The sequence below is a fragment of the Amaranthus tricolor genome, chromosome 2 (genome assembly GCF_026212465.1).
Source record: "Amaranthus tricolor cultivar Red isolate AtriRed21 chromosome 2, ASM2621246v1, whole genome shotgun sequence".
Classification (NCBI taxonomy): domain Eukaryota; kingdom Viridiplantae; phylum Streptophyta; class Magnoliopsida; order Caryophyllales; family Amaranthaceae; genus Amaranthus; species Amaranthus tricolor.
The window spans coordinates 11,148,654-11,172,761 of NC_080048.1; the positions used below are offsets into that span (position 1 = coordinate 11,148,654).

Genomic DNA, 24,108 nt, shown 5'->3' on the forward strand with positions numbered 1-24,108 from the left:
AGTCAAGTCCTCAGAGAGGTTTAATTCATGCAAGTCAACTCTTATTTGCTCATCCCAAGTTCTCCTAGGTCTTCCTCGACTTCTCTTACCCTCTACTATAATGCTTTCTACCCTCCTCACAGGGGCGTCGAAAGTCTTTCTCTGCACATGTCCAAATCACCTCAATCTATTTTCCTGCATTTTTCCAGAATAGGGCTACCCCTAGTTTGTCCCTGAACTCTTGGTTCCTAATTCGATCCTTCAATGTGTGCTTACACATCCACCTCAGCATACGCATTTATGTAACTTTCATCTTATGTTCAAAAATCTTCTTTATAGGCCAACATTTGGTCCCATATAGCAGAGCAGGTCTGATTGCCGCCCGGTAGAATTTTCCTTTTAACTTGCTTGGAAATTTCCTATCACATAGCACTGCGATGGTTGCTCGCCACTTGAGTCAACCCGCATCTATACGATAATTTACATCTCTGTCAATCTCCCCATCCCTTTGAATGATCGATCCCAAATACTTATATTTGGTCGTACTTTTAACAACTGCTTCATCAATGGACTCTTCTGGTTCACCTACAAGTGATGTCCCACTAAAGTCACAAATACTCGATCTTCGTATGACTAATGCGCAACCCTTTACCTTCTAAAGCTTCCCTCCACTCATCCAATTTATTACTAACCATCTATCTACTTTCTGCTACCAGCACTATGTCGTCAGCGAATAGCATGCACACGGTACCGAATCGGAAACTATAATTGTTTAAAATAAAAAATCAGATCAGACCTTTTAGACCGTAGACCAGACCAAATATGTAAATTACGGTTTGGTTTGCAGTTTGACCAAACTTTATTCAGCCCTACTGCCCTAGTTATCTACACACATAAAACCCATTATATTCTGACACAATAACCCATGAGATATAGTTTTTTATAGTCTTTGTTCCTCTTGTTTATATCATTGATTTTGCACTATTTTGTTTTTGGGCAATAGTGTCACTTTTATTTTTTTAATCTCGTCCTTAAATTTCTACATACTACCTCTTTATCTTAACCACCTATTTATATCATCTACTTATTTTTTATCTTATTCTCCAACTCATTTATATCCTCCACTTAATTATATCATCCTCAAAAAGTGTTAGTTTGTTAAAATGTACTTTAATTTTTTTAGATTTTCATCTTTTTGAATATTTTTATTTTTATCTTTGAATTTGTTTGTTTTCATCTTATATTAAGAGTTCGTTATAACCAACTCATAGTCAGTTATTATTTCTGTTTGAGTCCTATATAAATAACTCTCATGTACTCTTTACATTTCATTCATTCAGAAATAATAAAAGTTAGTTCTCTATATTTTTGTGCATTCTCTTGCCAGTTCTTCTAAAGGGAGTGAATGTGCACATCTTGCTCAAGGGTTTACAACATAAATAAAGTTCTAAATCCAAAGGACAACATCCTAACCTTCGCCTTCAACCTAGCACTAGATGAAAGCAGGGGCAAGAGCAGAAGCCTGAAGCACAACAACAATTGGTTGTTCCTTAAGATAAGGCAAGCTAATAGCAATGAACAATTAAAATCTAAGTTAATCATTTATTAATCTTCGTACGTCAAGTGTGCAGAACTGTTTTGCCTAATAGTTTAGACATATAACGTTCAAAGATGATGAAAGTTGCACTTAGAGTCTCATCAATGACTCTAAGTTAGACTTTGAATTTTTGTAAAATATTTGTCACAAACTCAATGCATTTTTCACATATTTTTTTACATTGTCAATCTGAATTTCTTGAATATTTTCAGATCTTTGTTGACATTCATTGTGACACCATCATCTACCTCATAAAAGCTAACAACCATTATTGCTAAAACGATGTAAGTGCCCACCTGCAGTTGGAAAATTGTTATGTGTGTTAGAACCTTCAAACTAGATGCACAAAGAACAATTGATCAATCTTTTCTTTATTATTAATATTCCAATCATGAATTACAGAAGAGAATGATATAGGCAAATAGAGAGAGGAAAAGAAAAGCTAAGAAGAAGGAAAAAACAGAAAAGATATCTAATAGTACAATTGGCTAACAAACTAACTGTTTAACTAAATAGCTAGGATTACTATCATATACATTAATATCCCCGCTCAAACTAAGAGTGATGGCAGAAACTCTAAGTTTGCCAAGTAATTCTCTGAACTTGGTGAAGGAAGAATTTTAGTAAGTATATCTGCTAGTTGATGAGTAGTAGGTAGATACATGAGGTGGAGAAGCCCTTCGAGAACTTTGTCCCTAGTAAAATGGCAGTCAATCTTTATGTGTTTAGTGCGATCATGAAGAATGGGATTCTTGGCTATATGGAGAGCAGATTGGTTATCACAATGGAGCTTGACTGGCTTGAGATCATGTACTCACATTTCTTGTAACAAGTTGACTACCCAGCTGACTTCGAATGCAACATTGGCCATGGCACGATATTCGGCCTCAGAACTGAGCTGGAAACAACACTTTGTTTCTTTAATTTCCAACTGATAGGAGATTGGCCTAACATGAGTATATATCTAGTGACTGATCTTCTAGAGTCTTGGAAAGCACCCCAATCTGAGTCACTGTATGCTTGAAGAGTAAGCTGAGTATTGCCTTGAATTAATATTCCTTGGCCACAAGTAGAATAAAGATAGTTCATAGTATGAATTAGAGCAGCCCAGTGAGTGTCTCTGGGGTGTTGCATGAATTAACTGAGATGCTGAGTGGTATATGACAAGTCTGGCTTGGTATTTGTAAGATAATTAAGCTTTTCTACTAAGCTTCGATAAAGAGTAGCATCAGGAAGTAATTCACCTTCAAAAGCTAATAATTTGAGATTCAAAGGGTGAGGTGTAACCACTGTTTTAAAACTTTTAATACCACTGTTTGGAAGAAGCTCTTTGGTGAACTTATGCTGAGTAAGAATGATGCCTGCAAAGGAGTATATAACTTCTATTCCCAAAAAGTAATGGAGAACCCCCAAATCTTTGATGCAAAAAGTAGAGTCAAGATGTAATTTAATGTTAGTAATTTCAGAAGGATTGTTGCCAGTTACTAACATGTCATCTACATAAATGGCAATGATTATGATGTGGATAGAATCCTTTTTGATGAAGAGGGAATAGTCATGTTTCGATTGAGTGAAACCTTTGCGGATGAGTTCTTCTACAAGCCTTGAGAACCATTGTCTTGACGCTTGTTTAAGGCCATATAAAGACCTTTGTAACTTACAAACTTGTCCTTTGGAACATGTCAAGCCTTCAGGAACTTTCATATAGACATCCTCATGTAATGCTCCATGTAAGAAAGAATTGTTTACATCTAGTTGATAGATGGGCCACTTGTGATGAGTTGCTGCTGAAATAAGACATCTTACTGTGGTGAGTTTCACAATTGGAGAAAAATCAAAATCAACGCCATGTTTTTTATTATACCCTTTAGCAACTAACCATGCTTTATACCTTTCAAGACTGCCATCAGCTTTCAAGTTTACTTTAAATACCCATTTGTAACCTATTGCTTTTTTGCCAACAGGAAGAGTAGTAATAGTCCATGTGTTGTTCTGGGTTAAGGCTTATATCTCTTTATTCATAGCCTAAACCCAAAGAGGATTTCGAACAACATCTTTATAGGAGAAAGGTTCAATGTGTTTGTTATGAATGTCATTTGTTTGAGCATGAATGGTAGCTAAAGCAGAATGTGTAACAATATTACACCAATGTGAAACAGCAAGATTACAATGAAAATCTGCCAAACAAGCAGGAGGATGATGTGGTCTTTGAGATCTTCGAGGAAGAGGAGAAAGATTAGGAGTTTTTGTTGAAGGGCTAGAGGATTGTTGGATGGATTTAGAAGAGACAGAGATTGGAAGAGATGTAGATGAAGAATTAGATTCATGAGGAAAAGGACTGTGTGGAAAAACAAGACTCAAATCAAGAGGAATAGGAGGAAAATCTTAAGAGCTATTGAGATCAGAGGATAGAGGAAGAAAACATTGTTTTAGAGAATGAGGTTATGTCGAATATTGGAAAGGATAGAAATGTTCTTCAAATTGTACATCCCTTGAAACAAAGATAGTTTTGGAAGTAAGATTATATAATTTATATCCTTTTCTATTAATGGAGTAACCAAGAAAAATACATTTTTCAGCTCTTGCTTGAAATTTGTGTCTGTTTCTTTTTAAGGTGGAAGCAAAACAAAGATAGTCAAAGGATCTTAAGTGTGCGTATGAAGGCTTCTTTTGATATAATTTTTCTTAAGGAGAAACATTCTTTCGAACAATGAGAGGCATTCTATTGATTATGTGGCAAGCACATTGAATACAATCATTCCAGAAGGAAATAGGAACATTAGACTGATGGTAAAGGGCTCGGGCAGTCTCTAAAAGATGCCTATGCTTTGGTTCGACCACCCCATTTTGTTGGGATGTGTCAACATAAGAAGATTGATAGGTGATGCTTTGCAAAAAAAATTATTTGGCAGCTCCTTCTATAAGTTTAAGAGCATTATCAGATCTAATGCACTTAACTGTGAGGTTGAATTGTTTTTCAACAAAAGAGATAAAATTGCGTAAAACAGAAACATAATCACTCTTATGTATAACAAAATGAATCCATGTAAATTTACTGAATTCATCAACAATAGATATGAAAATATTACATTTTATTCTAGATTGGTGTCTTAGAGGACCCCATACATCAACATGAAGAAGTTGAAAAGGAATATTGGTTTTAACAAAACTAGTAAGGAATACAAGTCTTGTTTGTCTGGCTATAGGACAGATAATACAGAAGAATTGAGATTTAACAATATTATCGTCTAGTTGTGAAAACAAAAATTTTAACTTGTGAAAAGGTATATGCCCTATTCTAAGATGCTAGACTTTTGCTTCTTGAACAATCTTGTCTGAATGCTTAGTAGCTGAAAGAACAATCTTGTCATTAGTAGTACAATCTTGAATATTGTCATTTTTGTGTATCACTTTTCATCAAATTGGTAGAGCCCATGAGAGATTCTACCAAGAAGCCAGGATTTCATTTTCAAAGGGTGTTGGATATAACGCATGTGAGTATTGAAATAAACTTGACAACCCGTATCAACACAAAGCTTACGCACAGAAATCAAATTCAAATGAAAATCGAGAACATAAAGAACACTTTTTAACAGAATTCCATTTTTTAAAGAAAGAGTGTCCATCAATTTGACATGAAATTTTCTGCCATCAGGTATAGTAATATAATGATCATTATCAGGGATGGCAGTATAAGAAGTGAAAAGGGATAAGTCTCAACACATGTGATCTGTTGCTCTCGTATCGATGATCCAATTATGCAGGGATTGAGTGAGAAAGCAATATGTACCTGCTAGACAAGCTGTGCTAATAGGATCAGAAGTATGAACATCAGATTTGGCACCAATCAATTGCAAAATTTGCTGAAATTGGGCTGAGTAAATGTTGTAGTAACAAGAGATTTATCATAAATGTTTTCTGACCGAACAATATTGGCATAAGGAGGATTTTTGTCATTTCTTTTCCAATTGGTAGGGTAGCCATAAACTTTCCAACAACGTTCAAGACTATGGCCATGAGTTTTGCAATGGTCGCAAAAGTAAGAGTGAATTTTCTTGGTGCTAGTAACAGTCTTATTAGTGTCAGTTTTGTGATGATAAGAACTAGATCTATCAAAGAACATTCTTTTCTCAGCACGAAAAGCTATAGACCCATTTTCATCATCTTGAAGTCTACTTAATTGTTGATGTTTTTGTTCTTGTTTCATCATTCTATATGCTTGTGTAGGCGTAGGTAGATCAGGTAGATCATCTTTCATAAGAAACTGAATAAGTCTTCTATCTTGCTGCCTCTTGTAAACCTTTTGATTGAGATTACAAGAGCAGGCTGAACAAGAACAAGTGGGTATAGAATCAATACTATCTAATTCATCACAATAACCCTTAATCTTGGTAAAGAATGCTTCCATACTCATGCCATCTGTTTGTTGAATGTTATTAAGATCTTCTTCTATTGAATATAATTGAGTTGAAGAAGATTGGCCATATCTTTCATCTAATTCAAGCCAAATATCTCTTGCTGTTTGCTGCCAATGAAGACTTCTAAAATGGATAACTCAACAGTACCTAATAGCCAACCCATGACCACGTTGTTAACTCTTTGCCATGTTGTGAACAAAGAAGAAGTAGGATCAGGTTGTGGAATGGTGCCATCCACAAAACCCATTTCATTTTTACCTATTAAAGCAATAGTCATGGATCTCTTCCAATCTGCATAGCCATCACCATTGAGTATCATTTGTATAAGCTTCTAACCGGTGTCAAATGGATGAAGAAAATACTCACTAGTGGGATTCATAACAGGATCAAGAACAGATTGCGTAGAAGTGGAAGAATTGGGAGTGGTTTGACTAGAAGTAGCCATGATAGCCAAAACTAGAATGCAAAAGAATGAGAAAGAAGGAAAAAAAGGGTGAAGAAGCAGAAGCAGAAAGGATCAAAATGAATCTGATATCATGTTACAACCTTCAAACTAGATACATAAAGAACAATTGATCAATCTTTTCTTTATTATTAATATTCCAATCTTGAATTACAGAAGAGAATGATATAGGCAAATAGAGAGAGGAAGAAAAGAAAAGCTAAGAAGAAGGAAAAAGCAGAAAGACAGAAAAGATATCTAATGGTATAATTGGCTAACAAACTAACTGATTAACTAATAGTAATTAGCCAGGATTACTATCATATACATCAATGATATGCTAGATGTATAATGATGTAATCAAATTAATTAACAATATAATTAATTCTTTAAGAAATTATAATTAAATCTTGATTAAAAGTATAATTGGATGGGTATATAGTCGTGTATGGTTACATAGAGGATAATAATTCATCCAACATGCTTGTTCGATCTCAGTTACGGCTCCAACTAGTTATCTTTTTTGTCGGGTCCAAAAAACGATTTGAGTATTATGTGAAACGTGACTTTTAAAATTTATAGTACTTGTAGAGATTTCACTTGGCATAATATCAAAACTGTAAACTAATTTTGTTAGTGAAGTTAAATACTTATTTAACATATTAAAAAAAAAGTCTTGGAATTTTAGTTGGTGTACAAACATGCAAATAAATGCGTTTAATACATAAATATTATCTCTAATGAAAATTGGTTAAACTTTTAAAAGATTCTAGTATTTTCATTGCACCTACAGTTAGTTTTTTAAAAGATATTATAGAAATAGGTTCCAATGGATGAATATAATATGTAGGGAATAAATCTAATGTTTTATTACCATTTCAACTACAGTTGTTGTTTTTAAAGGAGTTATGCTTTGAATTTAGTTTGCAAATTTTTTTTTAGAATTTAATGTGTTATTATTCCTTATAAATAATTGATGAAAAGTCAAATATTATAATAATTTATTAAGCAGTATAATAAAAAATGATATATTATAGATTAAAATTTGAGAAGAATAAGAAGCATTCTACACCCATGACTTTAATAATGTAAAAAAAAGTTATAAGGTTATAATTGAGTCAAAAACACTTAATTATAAAAGTCGCTATGTTACACAGAAAAGTAACTATTTACAGCATACTATCCTTTTTTGTATACTAGTTAGGGGCCCGCATGCTACGCACGCATACCCCCAAGTTACCCTTTTGAGTTTGACGTTAATAGTTTGCATATATTAGATTTTATGAAAAATAACGATTGTAAAAAAGTATTTTTTTTGTCAATTAATAATTGTATTCTTCTCATTATGGTAATTCTACCATTTAGTTAAAACCCAAATTGTATTGTCAAAAATAAATTAGTATCATGTGATGAAGTGGCAATAATTGATGATGTGGGATGCCAACTAAGCTAAACCACTATGCATCAATGAATAAGGAAAATCACTATTTATTTATAAATAGTAATGAATAGTCAAATGGTGTGGCGAAGGAGAAAAATCGTACTCTATAAGAGGTGGTTAAATCCATGTAATTTTACTCAAGCTTGAGTGAAGGATTTTAAAGATGAAGCAATGTTGACGGCTTGTCACATTCTTATCCGGGTTCCAACGAGAACAAATAAAGGAGACTCCTTATGAACTTTGGTATAAAAAAAAACCAAATTTAAGTTATCTTAAAGTTTGGGGTTGTAAGGCCATTGTAAGATTGTCTGGTAACAAAAGAAAGAAACTCGGTGAACGAGGGATATAATGCATTCTTATAGGTTGTGTTATTATAGCAAAACTAATATGTTTTATGTAATAGACCAAAATGACTACATATCAATTTATTCGATTATTGAGTCAAGAGATGTAATTTTTGATGAAAATAGATATTCTTCATTGAGTAGACAAAGAAATCTACAAATAAGTATGAATGTGAATGTTGATGATAATCAACAAGGTTGACTTTTAGATGTACTTGATGAAAATCAACAACTAGATGAACAACAAAATGTTGATCCTATTCCTAAATGGAGTAAGAGACAACGAAAAGCTAAAAGCTTTGGACTAGATTTTGAAGTATATTTGGTTGAAGGTACTAGAAATGAAATTCATTCTAGTGTTCCAAATTTATTAATTGTAACTAAGTTACATAAGTTATCAATTGCTAATTAATCTAGGTTTTTGAACATTGAGCCATTGCCAAAATAATTTCATTTTCAAAGTATAAAAAATAATTTGATTAAAAGAAAGAAAGAAAATAAACTTAAATGTTTGTTTGTACAAAAGTTTAGAACATAAAGGAAGGAATTTTTTTAAAATCAAATATTCGATATCTGATTCGGGGTAAACAAGATATCTAAATTCCAGATATCCAATATAACCAAATTGAAAATGATTCATGGTTTTACCATCCAATAAAACCTGATACCTTATAGTAGGATTTGAATCGATTCAGGAGTAAATAGGATATCCGAATTCTAGATATCCGATTTAACCAGATTGAAACTGAATCATGGTTATTTTTACTATCCAAAAAACCCTGATATTTAGATATTAGGATCTAAATTGATTCGGTATCAAGGTTTAAATGCCACTAGTCTTTACCACATTTGATCCTAAACATTGAAATGCAAGATGAATATGATTATCATTCCTCAATTAATACAAGAAAAATAAACTTTCAATCTGATGTTCATACAATTAATTATTATACACCATATACTTGAACAATTAAAAACTCCATGTGCTCAAAACATGTAATGTAACAACAAACTTTGTTCTAGTTAATAGGGATATTTACAGCATGTTTTTGAGCTGCTTCAGCCGCAGAAGAACAACACGCTGTGCAACTAAAGTATGTGCGATAGCAGCATCCTAAACTGCAATTTATACCTCCACCTCTTGGGTTTTCTCCTCCCTGAGACCCCCCTCCTCTTCCTGGGTACCCTCCTCTTCCAGGGTACCCTCCACCTACAGGATACCCTCCTCCTCTTCCAGGATATCCCCCACCTCCAGGATACCCTCCTACTCTACCAGGGTAACCTCCTCCTCTTTCAGGATACCCTCCTCCTCTACCAGGGTACCCTCCACCTCCAAGATATCCTCCTCCACCACCATCGGGATACCTTCCACTTCCACCAGAATAACCCCCACCTCCACCTCCACCTCCACCTCCACCTCCAGGAAAGATGCCTCCTATAAATCCTACTTGTTTGGAATCTTCTTCTTTGGGGACAATCTTCGTATCTGTAAATATTGGTGATTTCTGTAAGTTTGCATACATATGTAGATGTATAGTAATTCAAAGTCCTCATTTCTTCTACTAATAACATGTCAAAGACTTCTATATAATCATTGGTGGGTAATTGCTAGTTGTACATACGGTCCAGTTTGGTTTGGTCTGACACTAAAATCGGACCAAATCAAAAATTTCGGTCTAGAAATTTTCCAGACCGGATTGGACTGTTTGAATCATTAAACCGGACCGGACCAAATCGTTCTACAACAGTCTGGTCTGGTTTACGATTTTTTTTTTAAGTTTTTTTCAAATTAATATATGTGTTTATACAAATATTCCGCACCTATATAAATATAATAATTTGTAATTAGTTGTTGCATTAACATTATTCAAGTATATATTACTCCCTCTGTTCCTTTTTTTCCCATTTGCTTTTTGCACAGTTTTCAAAGCAATTTTCGAGCCTCAATATCTCTGAATACGCATTATAAAAAATTATAAAAAATATATGATAAAAAAACATACGTTAAGACGAATCTAACGATATCTCACATGCATATATTTTATAATCTATATATGTCTTTAAAATCTTAATCAAATTTCACTTTCCAAAATAGAATATTTTAAACAGAAAGAACATTAGAAAACGGAGGGAGTATTATTTAAAAATAACTACAACTTAAAATATCTAGATAGCAACTTATTTAAAAAAAATTATGATTTTTTGTTATAATGCGGTTTGCTGTTTGGTCTAGTAAGTAAAATAAAAAATTGGGACCATACCATAATTTTTTTAAAAAAGCCAGACCGTTTAGACCGTAGACAAAACCAATTATTAAAATTACAATTTGGTCCGATTTGGTTTGCGGTTTAGATCAAACTTTTTCAGCATTAATAATCACAATTCCATATAATTTTGAGAAAGAGTTAACCCCATCAAATATGGTCTATGCAAATCAACACTTTTTAGTTTTTACTTGTGGGTTTGTGACCTGTTGGCCTTAGCCTATGAGTATATGTGACAAATTATCGCACAGTTATACTCGTTAACGAGTTGACATTTGAATTGTCTTTTATTATACATTAAAGAAGGGGAGACAAACTCAGCGATATACAAACATGGGAAGTTACTATATATGTTCATTATTGGCCGGTTGTATCTTGTACAGGAATTACGATTTTGTTGTTCTATTTAAAGGTACTCTTCTGTTTTTTACAGTTTCCATCTGTTACTTTAGGGTTGTTTCATATGTTATTCATATAAATAATCATTATATTTATATTACAATTTTAATTATACTTGTAGTCTTTATATAACTTTAACTAACTTCATTTTAACATCTCTAAATATTTCTCTAGTTCCTACTAATTTTATAAAAATATTTTTTAAATAATTGTTATCTCTAAAATTTTTTTTATTAAGTTTCTTTAAACAATATTTATGGTCTTTACTCTTTTCTATCAAATTTATTATTCTATAAAATAATATATTCAAATTTTTATATTTGTTAATTTCCGTAAATATTAGTTTTATTTTGGAAACAAAAAGATAACATTTTAAGAAATTAATATATATACGAGTAGAGAAGTAAGTAAAGTTACCTTTAACAAACAGTTGAGAAGTGATTTGTTTCTTAGCTGCGACGTCCGAAGACATTATAAGAAGAATAGCAACAGCTAAAATACCCAAAAGAAGAGAAGTATTAGACAAGGCCATTGTGCAATGTATACCAGCAAAGCTCAAAACTTGCGTATAAAATTGATGAATGGGTGTATTGATTTGATTTCAAAAGTTTATATATATAGGCCATTGGTGAAGGCTTAATTAAGGATTAAATTGAATAAATTGAAAAGAATTAATGATATGATGGACCATTAAATACAGTTAGGTGTTGAAGTGATTGTGAATGCATTAATTTGAATAAGTCTATCTTTAGATTTAATGCATCCAGCCTCATTTTCATGTGCTCAATATAAACGCTTCTTAATAATTGATAATCTCAACTTGCATTCATGGTCGATCTACAATCATGTTCATATTCAAACTTGATTTTCATGCTCAAAGTAATGCTTATTTTGTCTTATATGTAAAAATATACAGTGGGAACAATTGCTCTAAAGAGGTTGGACTGTTGACTCTCAAAGTTTCATAGGTCATACTTCTTCAACTATTTCATTCATTCATTCGACTCAACTTAAAACACAAGTTTTAACCAATGATTTTTACTTGTTGGTCACCTCAATAACATGTATGTTAGTTGTGGTTGCACATCATTACATGCGGTTGTATATGTGACTTTTCGTATTTAATTGCTTTTCAGTATTACTTCACATTTTAATTGATTAGTATTATGTGCATTTGTTAATTTATTTTTTATTTTAATTTTTTTTATTTTAAATTCATTTTCTAAACAATTAATTTCAGGCCTATAAATAAAAATGAACAAATTTACTTTAATAACATATATACGTACTAAGCTTTCAAGAGAATATGACTGTTCTCTTAGATTACCTTGTAGTGTTCTTGTTATCTTGCTTCTCTCGTTTCTTTTATTATTAGTTTTTGTTCTTTTTTATAGTTGGTTCTACTTTTTTATTTTATTTATATGAATTTTATATTTTATCTTTTTTTATTTTTCCCGTATAGCTACGTCTTCTATATTTCTCGAGCCGGGGGACTCCTTTGGTCGTGCTCTCCTTTATGGGTATGAGTTACCGCCGTCCTTCCCTCCCCAGATCCTGTCCATAGTTCTTCTATGAGTGGGATATACTAGGTAGGATGATGATGATGATGATGATGATGAGAGTAATTACGGGTAATACAGTATAAGACATTTTCAACTTGTCTTTTCATCTTCTTCAAGTCAATAAGCTTCAAGAGAATCTTATCACTAATAATTGCGAGAGAATTAAATCAAAATAGAAAAATTCATCAATTTAACGGCCTCTCTCTTAAGAGACCATCTTTTCTAAAGACCGTTCTCAAAAGCCTAACCCATTATGTTAATTTAAAAAAAAAACTGACGCGCGCATGTAAGTGTAATGTGAAAAACTCACATAATATATTTGGAGTTATAACAACATTTATTTGGGGTTATAACATGATATATTTGGTGTTATACCAGCATATATTTAAGGATTCTAACATAATTTATTTAGGGTTATACCAGCATATATTTGAGGATTATAACATAATTTATTTGGGGTTATAACATAATATATTTGAAGTTATAACAATATAGAGGTTATAACATAATATATATGAGGTTATAATAACATATATTTGTGGTTATAACATATTATATTTGGAGTTATAACATAATGTATAGTTGGGTATATAATGGTCTGTGTTTAGGGGTATATTATTTTTATAACACCAAATATATTATGTTATAACTCCATATATATATATATATATATATATATATATATATATATATATATATATATATATATATATATATATATATATATATATATATTACTTCAGATATACATTGTTACAACTCTAAATATATTATGTTATAACCCAAAATATATTATGTTATAACCACAAATATACGTTGTTATAACCTCATATATATTATGTTATAACCTCAAATATATATGTTGTTATAACTTCAAATATATTATGTTATAATTCAAAATAAATTATGTTATAAACCTCAAATATATGCTGGTATAACACCAAATATATTATGTTATAATCCCAAATAAATGTTGTTATAACCCCATATATATTATGTTATAACCTCAAATATATATATTGTTATAACTTCAAATATATTATGTTATAATCCAAAATAAATTATATTATAAACTTCAAATATATGCTGATATAACATCAAATATATTATGTTATAACCCCAAATAAATGTTGTTATAACCCTATATATATTATGTTATAACCTCAAATATATATTGTTATAACTTAGAATATATTATGTTATAATCCAAAATAAATTATGTTATAAACTTCAAATATATGCCGGTATAACACCAAATATATTATGTTATAACCCCAAATAAATGTTGTTATAACTCCAAATATATTATGTAAGTTTTCACATTACACTTACACACGCGCGTCAATTTTTCTTTAAAATTAACATAAATTAGATTTGGGTTGGGCTTTTGAGAGCCGTTTTTACAAAAGACGATCTCAAATAAGAATTGTTGTAAATATAGTAATATAGTGGTATAATATTCCTTTTTATATACAACCTTTAGAGTTGTATATATCATTTCCCATGATATTAATTTTTATATTTTTAAAACTATTTTGTTGCCTTTTACTAATGAACACCTTGTGGTCGTTGCATATGGTGGCATACGTGAGTTTTTCAAGGGAGTTCCTAATTGGAAGCTTCCAACAAGACTAGTACAATGTACCTTATAATGTCATAAGGAGCTTGCAACATGACTAGTAGAAGCTAGAAAACAATTTGCAATGTTGGATTCTGCCCAAACTAAATAAAGCAAGCAAAAGTGTGATGAATGTAAAAGGATGCCTAAATCTAACAAATATACTTACCTCCATTGCTTTTCAAGGAGGGGCAGGTCATAATCTGTGGTTGAAGGGCCTACGTGCGCATGACCCCTATTTAATCTAAGGTTATAGTCTTCAGCTTGTTTTATATGAGATCGTCTCACCCTGAAACGAACTCATAATTAGCTCATTTCTCAAATTGATCACTTTAAAAATTATAAGTGATCACATTAACACATTAAATGTACATAAGTCAGTTCAATAGAGATGGTCTAACCATGAATTCGTCTCATTTAAGAATTTTTTTATAGTGTTTTGACAAATATAACAAAAACTTATCTGCATAAAGCTACAGTCTAGTACACAAAAGCAGAGGATAATAGTTAGTAATATGTATGTCTGTCAAATCTTCCTTTGTCAACAAGAATGGTAACTGGTAAGCTTCATTATCATCAAAATTCAACTTCTTCAATTGTGTCAAGTGTGATCCCATAGGAGCATGTATACCTTCAAGAACAATGTACAATCCAGTCATGGAAGGTTGGATCTTGTTCCAAAACAAAGAGGAGGCAAAATGAGCCAACGAGAGAGGAATAGGAAAACCATATCAGTAGGACAGTGACTTACTAACTGGGTAGCGTCAGTGCACGATCAGGAAGGCCTATGGCCTCGGTAGGTTGCCTCCTATTGCCCTCCAGGAGATGCACCTGTAATGTTTCCCCAAAGTACCAAAGTTTCTGCGATGGGGGCCAGCGTTCGTGTGACATTATTTAGTTAAAGACTTTACGGCACACGTATTGTACGAACGATGAAATAATCTGAATTTGTCTCATGTGCTACTAGTCTTTTTCAACAAGACGATTCTAAAGAGCTAATTGTCCCTAAAATAGTTTAGAGGCCAGATATATCAGGGAGAAGGATTGGCTGCATCAGTGGAGAAAACGGCTTGCTATGTCAGAATTTGCTTTATAAAGGAAGTTCAGAATTCATTGATTATCTCAGGGACTCCATGGGACCCCATTCAGGTTTTTTCAATGCTTATATATAAAGAAAAGATTGTCAGAAATATTATGTTCAATGACTTGTCAAGAAGGATCATGGCTTAAGTTAAGGACTTGATCTCCACTCGAATGAACACAAATGAAAGTTGCAATTTGTAGGAGGTTAACCAAAAATATGCGCTCAAGATGATATACAAAATGTTTTTGAATCAATATTTCTATGCTTCCTGGGATTTCAATGAGACACTGCTCACTGTTTATCGTAAACAACACTTGTACAGTTGGTGTCCATTTAGAGCCACACTACAGTAAGCAATCAATCAGCAGCTTGTGATGTTAGCTAAAGTAAATACCGACTTCTCACACAGAAGACGAGTTCAGCTTTAAAATACATTTACTCCCAACTCAGCATTAAGAGCGCTTCTAGCTTTATATTAATGGAAACTATTATCCTGAGGACCTGAATCGAAACTCTTTTCCAGTGAATATTTTTGTTGGAATTTGTCAAGCCTGCACGTGACTAATCTCGAAAGCGATATATCCTTTGTTTTCTTCGTTTTTTCTGTTACACGAATATTATCAGGTACAGATTTTCTCAACGGAAGATATCAGGTATTAAGAAACATGTTGTAAAGGTATTCTTATGCTGCATACTGGTGAAAACAGTAACAGCCATCAAGTGCCAAGGAAATGTGATTATCCCATATCAGTCAGGAATATAGGTGCAAGCCTTGACAGTATTATAAATAACTATTTTGATTTTTGTCATCACCATGCAGCCACGCAGTGAGCACAAAGCGAACTATTCTTTCGCCTTTTACTAAAGAATACCGTGTACTCGCTGTATATAGTGGCATACGTTTATTTTTGGAGGGAGTTCCTAATAAGGAAATCCCAAACAAGACTAGTAAAAGTTAGTTTAATGTTAAGAAATTTTATTAATGTATTTATATGGTGTCATATTTTCAAAACCAATATTTGTACAAGTATTCACATTTTTATACCCAATATTGTACAAAAAGTATTCATCTACTCTTTCAATGCGAATGGGCATGGATATATGCAATGTTATATTAAGATAATGAGTATAAATAGAAGATATGAATTAGAAACATACTTAATCGATTTGTTCAATGAGTCGTTAAGAGGGATCATGGCTAAAGTATTTGAGCTCCATTGCACTTACCATCTTCGAAATTGGATGAGACTGTTATCACATTTTGTGGCTACAGGGACTCCATTTGTGCATTAAATACTAAATAAATACAGATATGAGTTTCTTATGGGAAAGAGCTTATCAGGAGATAAAGTTTCTAACCTTCAATTTGTAGGAACTCAGTCTATATCGTATAGCACCAACGATCATTCTTCATTTCTTTCTACCAAATAGACATCAAAGAAAAACTATTTATAATTTTTTCAATATGCTACACAATTATTCTAAATACGCTAACATGCAACAAATTATGAGTGATTTATTGTGGCAGTGTAAGACATGAGGCTGAGAAACAATAGGGGAGCGAAAGGAGATTGATTTGGTTGCGCAAGCCAATGCTTAATTAAATGTGTTTTTTAATAATGTAGGAGAATTCAGATATGATCACTAATACCTCAAATAATCACTATATACACTCTAGTAATGGAAATTAGTTTGTAATGTTGGAACTTATCTCATACTATTTTAGAAGAGAAATATATCCCATACTAAGAAACTAAGAAAGCGAGCAAAAGAGAGAGGAATATAAAAGGATGTTGGGTACAACTTTACAAATTACTTGCCTAGATTGGTTTGGTGTATATACATTCTACAAGTGGCCAAGGGATTATCCTAAAAGGAAGTGATAAGCTTACCCTTCAAACTTATACTAATTTTGAGTGGGGGGCATGTACCAGTACTAGAAGGTTAGTCTCAGGCTACTTACTCTTGTTAGGGAACTCTCCTTGCATATTTGAATAGTATGTGGAGCAAGATGAGATTTCTTTTCATCTAGAACTCCTCTATTTGCACTAAAAGTAGACTTCTATGCAATAGTAGAAGTAGGAATTGAAAGGATATCCTTTGCAATTCTTGATAATACGGGAAATTTTATTGATTTTTCTTTCCACAATTCTAAAATATTATAACTACCTGGTTCAAAGTGATGTTTAAGATAATTATGTTTTAAATATGAAGTCGAGGGTGAGGAAAAAGATGGTCCTACAAAACTATTATCTTGGCTTATTATGTTAGCTATTATGAGATTATAATAAGTGGGACGTGTCGAGACGCTAGCATGCCTAAACGTATCGCGACTTGGGTTATATACACTAGAATAGTGATCATAAAGTTCCGCTAAAAGCTTTTTATAATTTTCAACATAATTATATACATCATTAGGCAGACGATCTAATGATTGGTACTAAAATCCAATTAATATAGTAAGATTTTTCGTCTTAAAACATGGATCTAAAATTGTCGCAATTCCATAAATGAAAGAAAAATCAGTAAAATACGTCTTCCATTTGTCCATCATATCTGCAAAAATCAGCTTTAAAAATACATTAGTATCATTATGCGAATGTTTCAGAAGATGATAAAAAATAGTAATACATTCACTTATTACTAAGTGAACGTTTGGTTCGTAAACATATGAAAAAATCTTAGTTGCGTGGGCATACGCTTCTAATATTTTCTGTACACCTAAAGTTAGTTCTCATGTTTCATCACTTATACGGCTATCCGTATACTCAATATACAGTTGTGTTATAACCGGACGATAAGCAATAGCCTTTTTTAAAAATCATGGGCTGAGCCCCAACGAATGACTAATATACTTTTTTTAGTTGATAATGGTCACATAATTCCTTTTATCTTCTCTTTACCTGTCATAATCTAATGGGATTTAATAAATCACTTAGTTGTTTAGTACTTGCTAGGCAAGATAAGTTAACAATATGAGCACAACAACGTATGTGTAATAATCTACCACCAAGTATAAAACTAAAAGCAGGTTCGTTGTACAAAAGTTCGATGCATTTAATGTTGGCGGTTGCATTATCGGTAGGACAACAAAATATCTTATCTAACAAGTTTCATTCTTTACATATCTCTATTAATCTATATTTTATGTTATCACCCGTATGTCTTTCGGGCATTAACTCAAAAACAATTATTCTTTTCTGAATAAACCAATTACGATCTATCCAATGTGTTGTTACACACATATAAGGTTGTAAATGTGGGAGAGCAGACCAAATATCAGTTGCTATGCTAACCTTACCATCAAAAGATTTAAACATTTCTACTAAGTTTTTGATTCATATAATTTTCTTGTGCGTCGTTTAAGAGTGTCCCTAGGGATTACTCTATATTGTGGTTGCAAAGTTTTTCTAGTGTAATCCACCACCTAACACGTATTCACAAAACACAATAAATGAATTTTTAATACATTCTTGATTTACAAAATATAAATATCAAGTATAAAAACTTTAAAAGTATTTACCTCTGCTGAAATTGTATGAAAGTATGGGCTTTACCCTTTGACTTTCACAAATTTAACAAGTGTATAAGAAAACATCCGGATTGTCGGTTGGTTGTTTTGTAAAATACGCCACACATGTGAAACAACTCTACCACTAGGATCGGGCACCCAATTTTAAAACTGAATCTGGATTGAATTCGTATCACATATTTTTGGAAATTGGTATCCGATATTCGGTTTTAGTTATTTATTTATACTGTTTTCGTAAATAAAATGATAATAGTATCTCTCAAGCTAATCTTGAGTTGAATCTTAATATAATCGTTCTCCCGCGGATTTTTTTATGATTGTCCTTAATTTAAACCAATGAGCAATAATGTTATTCTTTAATTTTTTTTAATTTGTCTTTTAACTAATTAAGCTAAATATTTTTACAGAGTTAGTATTTGAATTTTATATAAAAAAAATATTCCAAAATAAAAATATAGATAAAAATGCATGGTTGAACGAAAAAAACACAAAAAAAAAATATTCTAATAAAACCGGGTATTCGGATCCAATCCTAATCACTTTTTTAGGTATCCGAAAAATTGGATACCTAGATATCCAAATCCGGGTCGATTCAGTATCCAGTTTTGAACACCCTTAGTTTTAACTATATATCATACATTAATAAGGGGACTAAAACTAAAAATACAAAAGATCACATTTTTAACAAGAGGGTTAGACCTCCCCGATCCCTCACGTAGCTTGCTAATGCATATAACTAGGTTCAATTCTTATCGGTCACCGCTAACATGCGTGATCAAGAAATAGTGGAAATTATTAAAATAAAGCAATTTTTTCTTAATCCGCTGAAAATAAACACAATCATTGTTTATTTTTTAATAAACCCACTTATTTGGTACAAATGCTGAAATAAACTCAACTATTGTTTGTTCCTAATGAAAGAATAGATTGGTTGCCATTCTCATTAAATGGAATAATGTTATATACAAGAATACAATCTATAATTTAGGAAACTAAATAGTTGCACAATAATCTACATAATCATATTGATTATACAAAATATCCTATTAATTAAAAGATATTATTCTAACACGTGTCCGCAGTCGAATCGAGAGGTTGACACACGTTGAGACTGGATCGAAAATCATCAAATAGGACCCGAGGAAGTCCTTTAGTGAAAATGTCAGCAATCTGATAAGGAGAAGGAACATGAAGTACCCGAACATCACCACGTTTAACTTGTTCACGAACAAAGTGAACGTCGATCTCAATATGATTAGTTCGCTGGTGATGCACTGGGTTACCGGCCAAATAAACTGCACTAACATTGTCACAATAGACGATAGTAGCCGTAGTAATAGGACAGTGAAGCTCAAGGAGTAAGTTACGAATCCAATAAGTCTCAGAAACAGCATTAGCAACACCACGATATTCAGCCTCAGTACTGGATTTAGACACAGTAGGCTGCCGTTTAGCGGACCAAGATACTAAATTATCAGCCAGCAAAACACAATAGCCAAAAGTAGAGCGACGGGTGTCAGGAAACCCACCCCAGTCTGCATCGGTATAGGATAAAAGAGATGAACTAGGAGAGCGATACAATTGCAGACCGTGGTGTAGAGTACCCTGGACATAGTGAAGAATGCGGTGAATAACAGCCATATGCTCAACTCGAGGATCATGCATATATAGACAAACTTGCTGAACGACATAGGAAATATCCGGTCGATTAAAAGTAAGATACTGTAAAGCACCAGCCAGACTACGATACAACGTAGGATCATCACAAGGAGAAACCGTATCAACACAAAGTTTCCCAGACGTAGCAACAGCAGTAGAAACAGACTTACAGTGAGGCATGCATGCTTTTTCAAGAATCTCAGATGCATACCGCTGTTGAGAGAGAAAGAGTGCCGCAGAAGTACGAGTAACAACAATACCCAAAAAATAATGTAGAGGATCCAATTCCTTCATAGCAAAATCAGAGCTAAGTTTGGACATAATAGACTGACGAAGCTTATCAGAAGAAGCCGTAAGAAATAATATCGTCCACATACAACAAGAGATAAGCAATATGAGAACCATGACGGTAAACAAAAAGAGAATTATCAAAGATACTGTTAGAAAAACCAATTGTAACACCCCGAGATTTTAATGACGTAATTATTTAATATTTAATGGTTTTTAAAGATTTTACAATTATTATTTAATTATTCCCGAATAAATTTTAATAAATTCCTTTCACATACGGATTTAAATGTCGACTTATATATATATTAGAAATATAGTTACGATTCTCAAATAAAGAGATTCAAATAAAAATGATTATTTTATTAAAATGTGTGAACCCACGAAGGTGAGTCTCTTAGTTGGGTCTCGTAAGATAATAAATCGAGATAAAAATAAATAAAATAAGCCTAATAATAATAATAATAATAATAATAATAATAAAAAGAGAAAAAGGAAAAAGAAGTATAAATACCCATGAAACCCTAAACGCTCGCAAGACCAAGCCGTCATTCTCCCTTCTCCTCCTTTCCTTCCCTCCTTGCACCAGCAGCCGCCTCCCCCTCCCCGCACAGCAACCAGCCGCCAACAACACCAGCAGCAGGGCTGCGCCCTTCTTCCCCAACAGCAGCAACCAACTTTGCTCCACCACCTAGCAGCAGCAGCCGCTGCTTTGTGCACCCCAAACAGCAGCTGTGAGCAGCCGGCACCCTCACCACCATCAGCTGCCGCCCACGTGACCAACAGCCACCAGCAGCAGGGGCTGCAATCTTCCCCGCCAGCAAGCAGTCGGTTCTGGACCTCCTTCCAGCCGGTTCTGAGCTCTTCCACCATCTCCACAAGCTTCATTCTCCTCTTCACTTTCCTTACTAGTCTTAGCTTGGTGAGCCATCTCCTCTTCCCCTATTTGATTCCTCCTTGTTCCAATTGAAAAATTATAAAGTTTATGAGGAAAGTGTTGAACTTTATATGATTGTTATTGAATCTTGCTATGAGTAAGAGTTGGATTTATGAATTGAATATATATTTATGAATTAAGGTTTAAAGTAAGAATGTAGATGAAAGTTGTACTACTTTTGTGTTAAAGGATGTTTTATAGCTTTAATAAGTTGGTATGAGATTTGAATATGTGATTATATTGTGAATGGTGATTGTAGTGACTATGGAAGTGATCTTAGTTGTTAAATTGGGATAAATAGCTGCTAGTTGTTATGGTTTGATTGTTGTGAATTACAAGTATTCTTATTAAGTTGTTATTGAAGTCATAATACATAGTCTTAGTAAGGCCGTAAGAATGATGTCAACTTATTGTAAAAGGTTGTTAAGTTGCTTGTAGTGATGCTCGATTGTAGGCTCTCTAACTTTGGAGGATGTAGCGAAGAATGTTGCGATCTGACCACTTTAAGAATTGTCCTCATGTCATAATAGAGTTATATGTAACCCTGTGAGACTTAAGTGTGAATCGTTATAACTCAAAGTTAGTTGGCATAATGAAACAGTCGACATGATCCTTTATTCTTTGCCGATGGAAAGAACTTGTGTTATTGTTGAATTGACGATTATGCTTGATGTTGAATGAGATGCGTACGTGCTAGAAGTAATTGAAAACTTGTCGTGAATGGATGATAGTGGTTACTTGGTTTCTTGCTGGTATACCAAAGTAGTTAAGAGAACTTATAAGTTCTATTCCCAACTTGCATAGGTTCCCAGTTTATAAGAGGAAAGTAGACCCTTAGTTGGGTGATTTTTGTAACTTGTTGTCGTGCAGTGACGCTTACAGGTACGTACACGCAGTAATTAATTATCATATTCATTGTTTCAAAGTACTATTCATATTTCATGATTATATGCATCGTATTAGAATTATAGAACGTCAGAAAGTAAGTCATACTAGAGGATAGTCATAAATAGTGATATAGGCAAGTAAAGTGGAAGCATTAGGAGACTATGAGAACAGATTTCGAAATAGTAGAGAACGCACCATAGTTGTGTGTAGTATCGAAGTGTTTTTCCTACTTATTGAGCCTTGATTTATGATTAGTTGGCGTGACTCAGCGGGATTATGCCCGGTTGATTTATTAGTCCCCTAGGTGAGGTTCGACGGGACCACCGTAAGGGGGGTATGAGCATGCTTGGGTCATTGGGCGCCGGGAGGCCGATAACGCCCCTTGACCGAGGTGTTACCATGAGGGCCTTGCAAACCCCAATATGGTGGCCTCTTCACTGGTTTAGTACCCCAGTGTGTTAGTTTTTCCCGAAGGTAGGATCCGAGAGGGTCAGCTGGAGGGGGTATGAGCTCATACTTTGCCATTGGGCGCCGGGAGGCCGATAACGCCCTTTGGAGTGTAACTATGCCAGGAAGTAGAGAAAAGATCATTTTTCCAATGGGCGCCGGGAGGCCGATAACGCCCTTGGCCATGTCACTATGCCATGAATAGAGCAAGGATCCATTACCTTGATTATACCTTGAGAGATTAGCAGTTAAAAGAGAAATTATGAATAAATAGAGGTGTTTAGACAGATGAGTAGACTTGCTATTGCCATACTATATCGTTGTCTATTGTTTTGCTCAATGACTTCAATTATTATAAGTTCATTATTACTGACGTGTACATGTTGTTGTTTGCTCATGACTCTCTATGATGTTCCTGCTATGACGCATATGACTATGTCATTATGTTGAGCAGCAGGAGGATCATAGCTTGGCATGACAGGTATAGGAGCTTCTTGTGCCTTGCATTGGGGGAAGAGCGGAGTACGATCGTAACAATTGTGTATAAATTGTCTTAATGCTTGTAGCTTCTATGATACTTGTAAAGTTTTCTTTTGGGGTTGTAAAATTTCTTTTGTATGGAGCCATGTGACTCCTCGTATGATCCATAAATCCGCTGCGTAGTTTTGGATGTACAGTAGGGAGAATACTCCTTTAGTATCCGTCAGATCGATGCGTTAACACTGGAACCACGATCCTCGTTAGAGTTGACGTTTGAGAAGCCGACGATGATTTATTCCGTCGTGACGTATTCTTTTGAAAGGCGTTTTAGGCCTTAGATTAGTTTAATCATGATAATCAATTATAACTATATATATTTTAGTCACATCCTCAATTTCAGCAGAGATGCTGCCGAAATTTCCGCCCACTCATCTTTTAATTAATCCTTAGCATTTATGTTAAGTATTTCTTTTCCTTTTCTTTTTTTATGTAACACCCGAATTTCCTCCCTTCCTTCACGATTCTGGTTTCGTTTAAGGGGTTGGAAATTCAGGGGTGTTACAGGTGGTATCAGAGCCAGTGGTTCCTACTTTGACGCTCGTATTCTAAAGTCTTTAAGAAATTGTTTGAAGTTAACGTTACGTGTGAGAGCTGGGGTAGATTTAGGATAGATATACAACTTATGTTTTGCGTTGCGGTGATTATTCCATGTGCATAAGTAGAATAAGT

General features: G+C 33.4%; 2 protein-coding genes and 1 non-coding gene across 3 annotated transcripts; 1 reads left to right on the forward strand and 2 right to left on the reverse strand.

Annotated features, from left to right (window-relative positions):
• Positions 1 to 9,119: 9,119 nt before the first annotated feature.
• LOC130806806 (dormancy-associated protein 2-like) lies at positions 9,120 to 11,488 on the reverse strand. Its single transcript, XM_057672008.1, has 2 exons — positions 11,302 to 11,488; positions 9,120 to 9,707 (listed from the first exon to the last, which is right to left on the reverse strand). The coding sequence occupies exons 1-2, from the start codon at positions 11,414 to 11,416 to the stop codon at positions 9,241 to 9,243; spliced, it is 582 nt and encodes a 193-aa protein (XP_057527991.1). The 5' UTR covers positions 11,417 to 11,488; the 3' UTR covers positions 9,120 to 9,240.
• Positions 11,489 to 15,966: 4,478 nt separating this feature from the next.
• On the forward strand, positions 15,967 to 16,082 carry LOC130807067 (U5 spliceosomal RNA). Its single transcript, XR_009040441.1, has one exon. It is a non-coding gene; the product is annotated as a U5 spliceosomal RNA (small nuclear RNA).
• A 1,506-nt stretch (positions 16,083 to 17,588) lies between these two features.
• Positions 17,589 to 20,744, reverse strand: LOC130805508 (uncharacterized mitochondrial protein AtMg00810-like). Its single transcript, XM_057670282.1, has 2 exons — positions 19,751 to 20,744; positions 17,589 to 17,704 (listed from the first exon to the last, which is right to left on the reverse strand). The coding sequence occupies exons 1-2, from the start codon at positions 20,742 to 20,744 to the stop codon at positions 17,589 to 17,591; spliced, it is 1,110 nt and encodes a 369-aa protein (XP_057526265.1).
• Positions 20,745 to 24,108: the final 3,364 nt, after the last annotated feature.